Genomic DNA, 15,101 nt, shown 5'->3' on the forward strand with positions numbered 1-15,101 from the left:
TTACTCAGATTCCCATGAAACACCTCAGATTTTCCCCCATTTCCAGTCTAGAGAAGATCACAGCTGATATGACTCCTGTGGACTCACTGCTGAGCCCTTGCTCTTTCCCTGGACAGGAATCCTTATATCCACCAGGGATTTGCCCATCCTTGTCCCTGTGGCACAGGTAGGAGGCAACAGCTCAAATTGCCCTTTGGTCACCAACCAGGGCTCCAGCGAGAGAGAAGCCCTTGCCTCCCACCCTCACAGGGCTCAGCTCCTATGAGGAAGGATATTTTCCATTTTCCTGAGATTTATCTTCTGAGCTCTTGTAGCAGCAGATAAACCACCCACTAATAGGGCACAACTTCTAAGCACAGACAAGTATTTATCTTCTTTGAAGTGAAGCATTTTATTGACTGATGGTATCTACAGAAGTGGAACAAACACAAACACTTTTAATCTTTCATGAAGAAGGATTTTTTTTGTAAAAACAGGTGAAAAGGCAGCTTAACAAAAGATACTGTGCAGAACAGAGTCAAGAAATAAAAGTATTCTCCCTAAAAACCCAAGGGCAACCTGCAGCCTGTGAACTCACTAATTTCCAGACCCCAAAACAGCAACAGTTATTGCTCAATTGGTGGGAGACAGGGACAGTTTAAGTTGTGCCACATAAGCTCCAGAGCATAAAATCTTTTTACTCCTTACTTAATGATGGAGTCAGCCCTCTCTTAAACAAGCAATTTCATGAACAAATCTGGTTTGAAATAGCTGTCCCAGAATAAATGCATCCTAAATCCCAGCATCTTTTCCACTGCACATCCTGTGGACCCTCCTCTGCCCGGTAGCAGTCGAGCTGCTCACCTTTCCACTGTGCAAATCCATACCCCATGTTCCCTCTTCCACATGAAAACCTGATTTTTGCAAGAACCTAAAAGCATGCCGTACTCCCAAAGCCCCTCATGTATCAGGCTGCCCCAGGGTTAAACCTTGATAAGCCATTTCTCCAAAGGGCTATGAAATGGGGCATCCCCCTTCTCCTCTGTGCTGACAGAAGCCTTTCCAGGAGTGTTTCTCTTCCACCCAGCCTGGTGATAAATGCAGCCAGGCTAGGCATGAACCTGGAGGGCATTGGGGTTTCATAACTTAAACATGAGAACCTGCAGCTCTGCAGGATTGAGGCAAACCGACGTAAATCAAATGGGCAAAAATATCTCAGCACCTATTCCAGAGCATGAGTTCAGAGAGGACAGAGGCTACTGGGAGTCAGACAGCAGGGCACAAAGCACAAAGCACTGAGAGAACCCCAGAATGGTTTGGGTGGGAAGGGACCTTAAAACTCATCCAGTGCCACCCCCTGCCATGGGCAGAGACACCTTCTGCTATCGCAGGGTGCTCCAAGCCCCATCCAACCTGGCCTTGGACACTTTCAGGGATCCAGGGGCAGCCACGGCTTCTATGGGCACCCCACCCTCACAGAGTGCCAGGGCATCCTCACAGGGAAGAATTCCTTCCTTTTTCAGTCCAGCAACATAAAGTCTGAGTGAGGGAAATCTATTGCTGTAGATCCCTGGAAGACTGAGCCCCACTCTTGAGCTTGGTGTCCCCATTTTGGAAGTATGCAAAAGATTAATGCTGAAATTGTTCAAAAAACAGTTCAGGTTTGTGCTCTGTGTAACAGAGGCATGAGTCTGGGCAAGTGCTCCTGGAGAGCATGGCATCTCTGGCACAAAGCTTTTGCTTCACAGGTGCCTCACACATTCCAAGGGAAAAGAAGGCAGAAATCTGTGTCCATTATCACTCCTGAAGTAATGTTTCAACCATGGAACCATTCACTGCCCAAAAGTCACATTAGCAGATATGTTTTGCTTGTGCTATAGAATAAAAACCTCCTGCTTGCCCTTTTCAAGATGGGCTCGTACAGGGAGGGTGGAGGGAGAGAAATGCGGTGGGAACAGGGCTGTGGAAGGAGAAATCCATTAAACTTTTATGTCTCACTAGTGCTCCAAAGGGGGAATAGTTTTACTCCTGGAAGTGCTGCGTTCAGGGTGTCAGTCCAGATCCCTCCTCACAGGAGTTTCAGGGTTTGAAAAGGCAAAACAATCCAAATTCTGTCCTTACAAACAACCACCCCACAATAATCAATCCGGCTTGAAATTCCACAAGTCTGGTTTTTTAACTTGGAGTAACAATGGTTCTTCCCCTGCAAGACTCTGTCGCTTGTGGCCCTGCTGCTTTCTAGAGAACTGCTAAAGCTCTCTGTGCAGACACAGACAAGATGCTTACCTGAGCCCCCACTGACAACCTCACTATTGGCCTTATTAAGAGAGATAATACCAGCAACTGACGTAGTATGCAGCAAAGCTGGCAAAAAAAAAAAAAAAAAAAAAAAAAAAAAAAAAAAAAAAAAAAAAAAAAAAAAAGGCAAGGTTCCATCTTCAAATCAGGAAGGAATTCCTGGGAAAATGCAATGCTCAGAGAATGAACTAACACAAAAAAAAAAGCGACAAACAAACCTTTCTCCACACACACAAAATAAAAGCCACCCAGAAAACTCACCAAAATATACACAAGAAAACAATCTTACCACCTCTGAAAATTTGTGACTCCGTAACAAATTCAATTAAATGAAATGAAATGAAAAAGCAGAGATAGGGAGTAGGACAGAGGGAAACATCAAAAGAAAGTGTGAAAAGCAAAGGGGCACAGAGCAGTAGGAGGGATTGGAAAAGGGAAAATAGAAATGAGATTTACAATATAATGGGGTGTGGGTCAGCAGAAACATCCAGAGATGAGAGGGCAGGGGAGGACAGGCACATGTTATCAGAGGCTCAGGTGGGGCAGGAAATGGCTGCTCTGGCCACAGCTGGACATACCAGATCTGGACAGATCAGAGTGGTGCCCATCCCAGAGCAGTGACACAGCTCTGCTGGTGTCTGCCAGGACATGGAAGTGTTCACAGACTGACTGTGTGGTACTGATGTCTACAGCTTTATACTTTGGGGCCTACTTTCAGTGTATTTAACTTCTAATATTGTCTCCCCTTCTGGTTTTCTGGGATAAAAGCATCCTTGGATAGGAAGATGACTGGGTTGTGGTCAACAGGGTTTTTCGTTTTCAACTATTCTCATGATACTCTTATATTTAACAGATTTACTGAAAAATTCATCAGGGATGATGGTTGGAGACCTCTCTCTAACTGAAGATAGTAGGTCTGCTGCCCTGGCACATTAATGTTCTTGAGCAGTGCTGGAATAGGCTGTGGGAGCCTTGGACAGGTCCTTGTGCTAAAAGTGAAGTCACTGCACAGTGACTCCCAGTTCTCCTGTCACTGCTACAGGCCCTTGCACTGCTCCCAGAACGCTCCTTTAACTGATGGACACCCACAGGACTGTTAAAGGGAATTATCTCGGTTTAAAAGACAGGTATGGGAATAGGAATAACAGTTCTTTACTAGTATGTATGACAAGGCAAACAAACAACAACTACAGCATTAGTAGTAAAATGAACCCCAAACACAGTAAGAGCTGCCCTGAGCGCAGGCACTTTACCGCTTTGGTGCAGTTCCGGCCACAGCCGGCAGGGGCGCTGGCAGGCTCCCGGCGGGCAGGGCAGGTGCTATGATCTTCACGCGGCTGCAGGGGGCGCTGTGGCACGGGCTCGGGGACGACGCGTGAGGGCTGCTCGGCCGAGACGGGAAGAGGTGGATCAGCCTCTGGAGCTGAGGCTGAAGACGCCGGAGGTCTCTGGAGGCAGGGGGTGCGGGCTACAGAATACCGAGAAACTCGGAGCAGTGCGGAAGAAGCAGCAGTGGGGCGGGACAACAGCGACCCCGTTCCCAGCACGGCGACAGCCCCCTCCTGCAGCGAAGCAGGAGATAAGGTCCCAGTTCAGTGGCTGCTCCCAGGAGCAGAGGCTCACCCCACAACAGAAGAAACAGGAGCAAGCTGACTTCTGTAGCAAAGTGAGTTCTTTTCCCCAAGCCAGCAGCTACACCGCCCTCCTTCGAAGGCTCCAATCGAGTGAGCGTTTCCCCTCCCCTCCCCGTCTGAACCACGCAGCCATCAGTGCTTCTTATCAAGACAATGGGGAAAAAAATCCACTGGTAACAAGTAAAGAAAAAAGGAAAGAAAAAGACCTCAACCCCCAACAGGAATCAACTTGAAGATGGTGCTTGTCTTCCACACAAAATCCATCTCAAGTCAGTAATACTAAAACTTTCCAAATACATTTATTTATCAGCAATGAAAATACTGTACAATGGCCCAGGAAAGGGGTGGGAAAAGGCAAGGTATTAAGTCTGGCTCTCATCAATGTCCTTATCAGGATCCATGGCTGCAGCTTCATTCTCCTGCTGCTGCTTCTTCCAGAGCTTTGCCATAGCCAGGAGTTTGAGGTTGGGCTGATTGGCAGTATCTTCTGGGAAAATATAATCATAGTACTCCTCCCATCCAGCATCAGACTAGAGAGAAAAATACCACAAAATGAGTTTAATTTGCACGTTAATGTTGGCTATTAGGAGGTGCTTCTAATAAGAAAGAGAAATTAGAGGAAAAATAGAAAATTGAAGCCAGTGTTTGCTATCCCCTGCCCAGCAGCTGAGTCCATAAAGCACAAAGCCACCGAGGGCTCACAGCCACTACTGCAAGCATTTTTCCTTACCCCATCTTCAGCCTGCAGCTTTCTCCTCTTCTTTATTTTCTCAGGCATCAGTTTATCTATCCTCTCTTTAGTGGCATCGGTGCCGAACTCGTCCTCAAAACTCCTCCAGGACTCGAGCAGCATGACCCTCTCCTCCTTCTCCTCGCAGCTGCGCATGGCCTTGTTGGCCTCCTCGTAGACCTGCCGGCAGCGTGGCAGCCGCTCCTCCTGCCCTGCTGACAGTTCAAACTGCGCCAGGCTGATCCACACCTGCGGACACAGCACATAAACCACAGCTCCAGCCCTTGCTCTGTGCCACCACAGCCAGGGCAAAGGTTAAAAACAACAAAGCAGCAAAAAATAAAAGCTAACATCAATGCCAGCAGGTGCCCAGAAAATCCATTTTACACAAGTGAGATTCACCCAATTTCAGCAGGGCACAACATCCACATAAGGCACATGGATCAGTTTCTTGTGGCTGTTTCAAGTCATGAGAAATCTGTGAATTTAGTCAATGACAGCACCAAGCGACACTGGAAAATCAGTTTTCCTTGCAATGTTTTAGCAACTAAGATCCCAAAGCTGCTCAGCAAAGAGGGCTGCTTGGAAAAGCTTCTTTCATCTGAGATACGTTGCATGGAATTCAGGAACTTCCCTCCCCCCTTCAGAGCACAGACATGGACCTGAAGCTGGGCTGATCTGAGCCAAGGCAGCTCAGGCTTTCCCTGGCAGTGGGCCAGGTTCAGGGCCACCTGTGTACTGGGTGCCCACACATACCTTGACATGCTGTGTGCGCTGCAGCAACCGCCGGTAAAGGCTCCTGGTTTTCTCATACTCCTCTTGCTCAATCTCAAAGTCAATGTAGGATTTCCAAAGCACCTGCAACAGAGAAGCCTCTCATCATGTTCATCCTGAGCACACTGGGAGGGGAAGAGAATTGATAAAGGTGAAATTTCCCTGAGAAAGGAGGTCAAGCTGTTCACTGGCAGCACAGGCTGGGATTAGGACTGAGCAGCACCAAAGCTGGTACCCATCAACCATTCAGTTTTCACCTCATGTTTTATCTGGTGGATTATTTACATGTTCATCAGCCACACTGTGCAATAAATACCTTAAAATCAGTCCCCTCCCTGCTCACCTCTGGCATGTCCAGCCGGGGCTGGCTGATAGCCAGCTCATAGATGGCCCGGGCGCGATCAATGTCCCCAAGGATGGTCTCCAGCTCAGCAAACTTAATCCAGGATGTACAGTTTTCTGGTGCAAACTCCAAGAATTTTTCATACAGTTTTCGGCAACGGTCAAATTCACGCAGTTGTAACTCTAGCTCAATGTAACCTTTAAACAGTTTGTTTTTCGGACATTTACCTATGGATGTCCCCTGTTATGCAAAAAAACAAACAAACAAAAAAACCAACCAAACAAACCTGTAGTGATCTTGCAGGAAAATAAAGCCCCTACTCAATTTTCTAAGTGTTTGAACTACAACTCATTTTTTTGCAGTTTATTCAGCTTGTTCAGGGCCAGCAGCAAATTCAACCAGTGTTTGCAGAACAAATGTGCATCAATAAACACCAAGAGCCAGGGAAGCAGAAAACATTCATCACTTGTCGTTCTTTCACATAATGTGGGCTCCCCATGGAGTATGAGTGGAACCTACCCTGGTTCATCAGCTGAGCACCTGAAGCACAGTGCCAGTCTGTAACAGCCTGCCAGGTAAGCACTTCTGAAGCACCTCATAAAACAAGTAATAGCAAACAAACTGTGGCCACACACTATTCCTCCTGGCACAGAGAATGGCTGCCCACCCCTGCCTGCTAGCTAGCAGCAATAGACAGGTAGAGAATAATGTCTTTATGAAGTATTTTCTTTCTGATATTCCTCAGTCTCTGAAGAAAACTGTCCGTCCTGAGCCAAGCTGTGAGAGGCAATTCTGGATTCTTAGTTTGGGAATCTCTTAAAACAAGAGTTGAGTAAGAATGGGCATATCTGATATAGGCTTTAGTGAGCTTGGCCTTGGAATCACTTCTACAGATAAGTATTGTTTACTAACCAATGTGAATTCTGCTCTCTCAAGCCAGTGTAAGGTAATTTGAGATGGAATTCCCTTACCACAGTTTTCCTGCACAATGTTCCTAGATGTTCAGAACCTTGGAATTTATTAAAAATGAAGGAAATCACCACTTGGAATTATCAGTTTGGTCACCATTAGAGCCCTACAGATGCCACTGGTATTCCAGAATATGCTCAATTCTTCACATGCCTTCCGTCACCGTTTGGGTGGAAACCCCATCAGTTTGCTCTTTAAAATCAAACCACCTCAACTGCTACCAACATTGGCTGTCTCTCAAAATGCCTGAGCTACCTAAGAATATCTGAACTGAAAGGAAAAGAATTTTTCATTTCAAAAGATGTAATTTCTTGCTGCCCCATCACACTGCCCCTGCTGTCCCTTGACATGCTAACATTCACGGAGTGAACCTGCTTGCAGCTCCTGAGCCTGCCTGAAGATCCTGTGATTGCTTTTACCAGCAGTTGGGACCGGCATGCAGTTTGGCAGGTCCTAATTTTCTGGAGTCAAACCTCCCATTCATCTACAATGCTTTTAAAAACACTATTGTTAGAGCAAGTATCACCATAAGCCAGCAGCAGCAGCTAAGAACTTGTAAGAGCACTGATCTGATGTGGGTGCTCTACATTCAGAGGAGTGCTTTCTGCCCGGGGGCTAATTCATCAGAACAAGCTACATTTCTTTTCAAATCATACATGACAGCAAATGCTAGCCTCTGCAGACTTCTCAGATGCTTTATTTTAACTGGATTAAATCAGCAATTTAAAAACGACAATTTAAGATCTTTTAATGCCATTCCTGTGTTAGTGAAGTCAATTATGCCTCTGATGAAAGCTTACCAAAGCCCTTCTGGCAAGGGGGAGATTTTTCTGGCGAATTTCAAACTGTGCATACAGCAGCCACATTTTGGCAAATGTAAACTGGAAGAAAAAGAACAAAGTTCTATTTAGATAATACTGTACACGCTGCTTAAAAAAATAAGCATTCTGTCTATACAAGATACTTGTATTGCTACTTCAGGTAATTTCATTTGATCTCAGTGTTTTCCTGCTGAAAGGTTTAGAGTTCATTATCTAAAACAACCTCTATGACAGGATATATATTGGGGTAAAAGGAAAAATGGCCATGACACAGGTCTTTTAGAGCAGAGAAAATAGTTTTTTAACCAATCATCAACTGGCAAAACATCAGCTATTGCTGTATCAATTAATAGCTAATCAGCTCTTAATAACTAGAGATTAATCTAACACTCAGATGACACAATAAATGACAAACTAGAAAAAGAACATGAACAAGGATTTTCTGACATTCCAAGGCAATGCAGTTCTAAGGGTTTGACCACATGGATATTTTAAAGTTCACAAGCAAAAAAAAAAAACAACCCACAAAACCCCAATCAAGCAGCCTTGAAGACCAATTGTAATGGGGAAGACAGATCTGACAGCTGTTTTGTCAAACGCAGCTGCCTCAGGGGTGACCATGGGGCCACTGGATGCTATAAAAGGTGTTAACCTGGTTAAGAAGAGCCTCAAGTGTCATGCAAACTTGCAAGAGACTGGGGAACGATCCTGCTTGAGGAGGAATGCAAGCAAGCAAAAACTAAGTGGTCTTCCCTATTTTCCGACTATGACTTTTAGAGTCTACTTAGTAATTTGAAAATACTGGAAAAACCCTCGTGTCTCATATGTATGAGGGAATCCTGACTCCAGTGCTTCCCCTGCCGTTTCCCTCTGTGATGCAAATGACAGACATCTTGCACTTTAGCTTGAAAACCTCCCCATCCATTTTGGAAGGTGGACGTTTTGAGAAACTGGAAGGGATACATGAAGTTTTAAGCAAAGCCTTCAAGAACCCACTAGCAGCAGTTTGGCGCTGCTTACACCCCTGAATGTTGGGGAGGGGAAGAAAACTAAAGGATCTTATTGAGGGCATTTTAACCCAAAACTCAAGCCAAACTTCTGGAGGAGCCATACCTTCTTGTGGGGCAGGAGCTCAAGGCATGCCTGATACACCTGTCTGGTTCGCTCTGCATCCTGTAAGGACAGGCAGCATTAAACACTTTGTTTACTGCTGAGATTATGCTGAATTTGAACCCTGCAATGACTGCAAAACTGCAGGACAGTATCTAAAGTCAAGCTGGTTAGAATCAGGAATGCTGATCTACTTAGTGTGCACAATTTAAAGTTGGTAGCTTCTGAATCAGCAAGACTTACCTTTTCAAAGCAAGGTTCAGTGCTAGGAAACCAACAATAAAACAAGGAGTGTCCTGGTTGTGAGAGGAAAAATATGTCTTTTCCCTTAACAGACAATGAACAGGTGTTCTGTACTCAGAGCAGCTCTAATGTTCCTCGACTGGAAACAAAATAAATACTTGCACAGCCTCAAAGACCACTATAAGCAGCAACAACGTGGCTGCTTCACAAACAATTTTTGTTAACTATAAAACTATTTCACAAGTCCAGGTAACAGTCTGCCATGGGCAGTTCAGCCAGAGCCACCAGAAATACCCACTCCTGCTTTTGTTATCAGTGTGTTTCTGAATGAATTGGGGTGAAACAAATTTGGTTCTTTCCCTCCCTTACGCACAGGAGGGAAAACCAGAAGAAAAAAACCAAATTCTATATTTAAATAGTAAATCTTGTAGCATGTTACACAAAACTAGTAACGTAGGGAATACTTAGTTCTTGGTTTTCCTATTGAAATATCAGCAGCTATTTACTATATGGAAAAGGAAATCCCCGAATTGTCACTACTTGCCTTTGCCTCCAGCTCCTCATAGAGTGCATAGTTAATCCAGAGGTAGATGTACCTCTTCCAGTGGCGTTTCTCCTGGATGGGGGGCACGTTGGCGATGGCTCTCTCGTATACCTCCCGCACAGTCTCGGCGTCTGTGTCGCTCTCCACCAGCCGCAGGTAGTCGAACCACGCGTCGTAGTTGTGGGGGTTTGCCTTCAAGAGACAGGGGAGTGGGGCAACAGCAAACAAAATTAAGCCACTGAAACCAACCAAGCGCCATCCTTTACTTAATCAGAATTTCCCCTTTAAAATAGATCACTGAAATATTAACAAAAAACTGTCAGTCTTGGGGATGCTTATGGTAGACCTTTCACGTTATAAGTGACTTTGTTTTAAGTTTTATTTTGCCCTCAGCATTGTATCAATGAAGGCAATCCAAGTATGAGAAGGGATAAGGAATGATGAAATGTGCAGTGTGGACTGAATAGCAGACAGGTGTAGTGCAGCTGTTTTCTCACAAAAAGGTATTTATACACAGGTGAGGTGTCCTGTAAAGGCTACTGCCTAAGTAGTAACTACAAGCTGAACTGCATTATCCCTAAGGGTACCAAGCCTTGAGTTCAATCCAAACCCCTGGCCTGCACAATCTAGATTAGAAAAGAGAAACAAAAAAGGCATTGAATGCAGATTTCATTCTCTTCCCCAGGGAAGGAATTCTGGCTCCAAAATGATCATTCCCTTGGTGGCTTTTTGGACTGACTTTTAATGTGAAACTCATCAGCCTCAATTATGACAAAATACTTGTGTCCCTTGAGTGTCAGCTGGCTGTACAGTGAGACTAGAGGGTACCTGTCCCACATACCTTCACCTCCTCCTCGTACTGGAATCTCCTCTTGCTGACAATGATGTCCTCGATTCCCCTCCTGTCTCCAAACTTCTTCTCAAAGATGGTGTAATTCTTGAAGAGATTCTGGGCATCCTGCTTTGGTATTCTATCCAAGGCATACTTGTAGATAACCCTCACTCTTTCAAACTGAAAATATTAAATATAATTTGAAAAATATTTACAAAGCAGGTTTTGTCCTTCCCCAGTTTTTCAATAAGCTTTTGGATATATTTAATAGAATACAAAACTGTGGAACATCCCAACATATGTGATTGCTTTAGAACAGGACTAACACAGATCTTCTATAAGAGTAAATTTTGAGAAGGAAAAAATAACCCCCAAAATGCCAGCCCCATCATCCCTTATTCATTTACAGGTTTAGAATATTTAAACCAATTTAAGAGGTTGTGGTTTGGGGTTCACAAAACATCTTCAATTTCTTAACAGCCTGGAAACTATGGGTACTGAAAATGGTCTAAATTTAGGCTTCAGGCACTGCTAGGGTCTGTGTGAAAGGCAAGCAGCTTTCTCATTCTGGCCTGGGAAAATCTCAAAGAAGAACAAAACAATCCTTGGGAAGTGAAAACCATCAGCAGGTAGTGTTTTTTCAATGTGTTTCCTGGCAAAAGATGTTTATAAAGGAGTGTAAGCTCTAAGGACCAATCATATGAATTGTATCAAATTACTGTATAAAAAGAGAATGTAGAAGAATAAAGATTGCTCTCATTTCTGCATCACAACAAGAGACGTCGTTATTTCCATACTGTCTGAAAACCATAATGACAGCGAACTTAGAGACTGTGAAAAACATCTGGACCAATCCAGTTTTCTATCATGCAGGCCTATAACCTCTCAGAACCTCTCCAGTCTGAGGATATAGGTTTGAGCCAATGCTGCTGGTCTTGGGCTGGGCAGATCTCCCTTAGAGCACATTTTATTGACGTCACCAAAAGGCAACTAGAGGTGAGCAAAACACTGTCTCCCTAATTCAGACTACAAGGTGCTGGGAACTACAAATATTACAGTGAACGATAAATGTCTTAAGTTTTGATATTCAAGAAGAAACACTGGCATGACTCAGATGTGCTATCAAGAAGTTCTTACTTCTTTCTGGTTCTCTTCAAACTTGGCAAAAGCCACATACAAGTGCTCATCCATGTGCTCCTCCCCAAAGAACTCCACCGCCCTCTCGTACACCTTCCTGGCGTGGGCAAAGTAGCTGTGCTTTTCCTCGAAGCGCGCGTACTTGATCCAGTTCTTCACATCGGGGTGAACAAGGACAAGTACAGCTCTTGTTAAAGAAACAGCGCTGGCTGAGTGGCACATCTCCAGCTGTGCACTTCCCAGGGACTACCAGCTCAAGGACTACATCAAACAGCTCCCAGGATGGTGCATGCGGGGAACAATACATGCAGCTGGGAAGAAGATATTGACAAGTCTAAGCATGCAAAGGCTTTGTGCCTTACTGAGAACTTAAAAAGGGATAAGGGCCAGTGTCGGAGTCTAGAACATCCCTCTGGCTACCCTGGAGGGTTTGGAGACCGGACAGGGGGGTCTGGGATCTGTACAAGGGGGTCAACCAGCCTCACACAGAGCCCAGGAGGACACTGCATCTGATCCCTGTCCATGGGAGTGAATGCCCACATTGTATGAAGAATCACAAGCTGAAAGAATTCAAAATAAGTAGTAGTTAGTTTATCACAGAGTGTAAATGTAGAATCTAGGATTTGCAGTATATGGGTTTGAAGAGGCAAGATGGAGGAATTGGGGAGTGGTCCTGTCGTCCTTGTTCTTGTTCTTTTCCCCCATTTTCTGCTGAGTTGTATTACAAGGATTGGTTTAGAGTAGAAATGACATGTTAACATAGGTAGTAAGTATTGGTAAAATTCTGTAAATAAAAAGTACATTGTGGATGGTGGTTGGGTCAGAGAAATGGTACAAAAAGTCTGGGACTCTCTGATCTGCCCCAGTTTGCCGCATGTCCTGCTCTGCTGGAGACACCTGGCAGAGCTGAGAAAGAACTGAGAGAGAATGAAGAATAAACAACCTTGGAAATATGCACTAGCGGACTCAGCTTGTCTGCTCTGGCTCCAGCGTGAGACCTTTTGGGGAAGAGAAGCTCAAAAGCCTTATTACCTCGGGGAACAGCAACTCTGAGAGAAAACCCTTTTACCTCGGGGAACAGCAATCCCGAGGAAAGTCCCAGGGAACAGCAACCCTGAGAAGGAGAGAGAGTCCTGAAAACCTTATTACCTCGGGGAACAACAACCCCGAGGAGAATCTCAGGGAACAGCAACCCTGAGAGGTCAGGGAAAATCTGAGGAGAAACCTGAAACAAACAATGGCTACCATAGAGCTGGGTGCATGAGTGCAGTTAAACAGATACCGTTGTGGCAGGACCTGCAGCCGTTGCACTGAATCTGGAGGCTTTCCCTAAACATGCTTTTAACAGCTACTGCTGGCTCCCATAGTGGTGGCTCATTCCCAGCATACCACAGCAGAAAGGAGCACAGGGACATTGCTGGACATGGAATACTTGGGAAGGAAATAAAGAACAGAGACCTTAACCCGTCACAAAGTCACAATGCTCTGAAAAGGATATATCTCTCGTAAATGCTTCGTGCTCTGTCCACCTCCTTGTATCTCAGCTCAAAGTTGATGTAGGAATGCCAGGCTTGCTCCTCTGGCTGCCACTCCATCCACCGTTCAAACACTTGGCGTGATCCAGCAACATTCCCCAGCATCTCTTCCATGTACGTGTACTTGTACCTAGGGAAAGGAGACAGAGTTTCTGCAATTACATGGTGAATATGTCCACTCAGGGATTTCTGGAGAAATCTCTTCTAAGAGCATCTCTGAGCTTCCCTTACCTATTTCCTCCCACCCCAGAAATGCCTGTAGGCACAGCAGTGACAGGCAGCATCCAGGCACAAAAACATCCTTCTCTCCCAAGGCTCTTGCCACTTAAAAAGTATAAAACCTTTCCAAAACTTCAGCCTTCCTCCTTTTTTGTTCAGACTAGCCTGAAGACTTGGAGAAACAGGATAATCTGCATAACCCTAGAAAAACCAAATGCTGTGTGGCCCTTGGGGCTAGCAGGGGTGCTCCTTGCTCTGCCACCATACCAGAACTGGTTCACCCTGGGCAGGGTGGTGATGGCCCGGTCCCAGATGTTCCGGGCATGATTGACCTGGCGGTTCTTCATCTCCATCTCGGCATATTTCAGCCAGAGGGTGACGTTCCTGTAGTCCACATCCAGGGCACGCTCGTAAATGGAACGGGCTCTGGAAAACATGAGTACAGGGCAGGTAAAACGTGCGTCCGAGACTTTGGTGTGTGTCTAAAAATGCTTGTAAGAGACGCCTACTGCTGCATCATCGTTACCTCTGGATTTCCTTCAGGCTTTCCTCCCATTGTGCGTACTTTATCCAGTTACTGATAACAGTCCTGTTCTTTCTTATGTTATCTTCAAAAGTCTGAGGAGAAAATTACATCTGTAAGTCAAAATCCTTCTGCAGACCATTCACATCAAAAATGGCTTATGAGGTATTTTTATTACGATTAGGAATATTGTTGCTTTGCTTAGGCATTTTCAAAGCAAAAAGCCAAGCAAAACCATGGGTAAATCTGCACAAGCAAAGGAATTACTTTAAAAGATTTATAACTCAGCGTTATTGTAATGCTATTTATTTTTTTGTTCATGTTCTTTTATAGTGGCTGGCCAGATACTGGTGGTAATCAAGAAAACACCTATTGTGTAAGTAATTACCCTTTCAGTGTTCTGAACATGGGCACGGGGGAGATGTTACTTGCTACCAGATTTTGTCAAGCAACACATCCACAAATTACAGATTTTGCTAAAGGGTAGCATGAAATAGGGTTTAAAAAAATTGATGTCCACGTGGAAAGTCCACAAGGAACAAGGAATATGTCTTGTTTAAGTTAAAAACAGTGAAATTTCAGTGCTTTATGCGAGTGTCGAGATTAAACCTGGGGTGGGGGGTTGTGGGTTTTTGGTGGTTTTTGTTGTTGTTGTTTTTTTTTTTTTGTTTTTTTTTTGGTTTTTTTTTGGTTTTTTTTTGGTTTTTTTTGGTGTTTTTTTTGGTGTTTTTTTTTACTATACCTTCCTCTTCCGGAGTTTATAGTCGTTTAGTTCTTCAACATCTGTGATCTTCTGCTGCGGAGGCGGTGGGAGAAGCTCGAGCTCCCTCTCCTTTGCCTCTCTCAGAAGCTGCTCCGCTGTGATCTGAACTTCGGCGGGTGCCTTGTTTTTCACCTGCAAGGCAATTGCAAGGGGGTTAGGCTCACATTTCGCGACGCAGTACCGAGACGGTCAATTTCCTCCGGCGCCTCGCTAAGCGCGGTGCCCGCCACAGGCGGCATCGAAGCCCGCCGGGATCCGCCAGCCCGCGGCAAGTGGGGATCAAGGGGTCCCGGGGAGGTTCCTGTAGGGTCACCGCCGCCGTCCCCGCCACTCACCTTCGCCACTTTGGGGATGCGCTGCTTCCCGGCCGCCGTAGACGCCATGTTGCCGCCGCTGTGCGCGCCAGCCCCGCCCCGGCACTCCTGACCTCACGCAGCACCGCCCCAGCGTCGTTGCCGCGGTAACGGCGACGCGTCCCCGCGCGGCGGTGGGCGGGCGTTGGTAGTGTCCGTTCTGTCCGTGGGAGCGTCTGTTCAGTCTGTCTCGTCCTTCAGCTCATCTGTTCCATCTGTCCCGTCTGTCTCGTCCTTGGGACGGTCTGTGGCCGCTCCGCTCCGCGCTGGGGACAGGTGAGGGCAGGTGAGTGC

General features: G+C 45.5%; 2 protein-coding genes across 8 annotated transcripts in view; one reads left to right on the forward strand and one right to left on the reverse strand.

The window, feature by feature from the left end:
- Positions 1-4,188: 4,188 nt before the first annotated feature.
- On the reverse strand, positions 4,189-14,986 carry CRNKL1 (crooked neck pre-mRNA splicing factor 1). The gene is made up of 14 exons (XM_063391293.1): positions 14,790-14,986; positions 14,434-14,586; positions 13,695-13,786; positions 13,436-13,594; positions 12,913-13,079; positions 11,415-11,593; positions 10,287-10,457; positions 9,446-9,637; positions 8,662-8,721; positions 7,528-7,608; positions 5,759-5,998; positions 5,398-5,499; positions 4,642-4,890; positions 4,189-4,441 (listed from the first exon to the last, which is right to left on the reverse strand). Exons 1-14 carry the CDS (start codon positions 14,835-14,837, stop codon positions 4,274-4,276), a joined length of 2,061 nt encoding a protein of 686 aa, XP_063247363.1. The 5' UTR covers positions 14,838-14,986; the 3' UTR covers positions 4,189-4,273.
- Positions 14,951-15,101, forward strand: part of CFAP61 (cilia and flagella associated protein 61) — a 101,546-nt gene continuing 101,395 nt past the window's right edge. For 4 of the 7 annotated variants that reach the window (XM_063391283.1, XM_063391289.1, XM_063391290.1 and 1 more), the window contains exon 1: positions 14,960-15,093. The gene's annotated coding sequence lies outside the window, so the exon portion shown is untranslated. Of the gene's footprint in view, positions 15,094-15,101 lie in introns of all 7 variants that reach the window. The other 3 variants (XM_063391287.1, XM_063391288.1, XM_063391291.1) reach the window with 2 other exon arrangements.

This window comes from Prinia subflava, chromosome 2, assembly GCF_021018805.1.
Source record: "Prinia subflava isolate CZ2003 ecotype Zambia chromosome 2, Cam_Psub_1.2, whole genome shotgun sequence".
In the NCBI taxonomy this organism is placed as follows: Eukaryota; Metazoa; Chordata; class Aves; order Passeriformes; family Cisticolidae; genus Prinia; species Prinia subflava.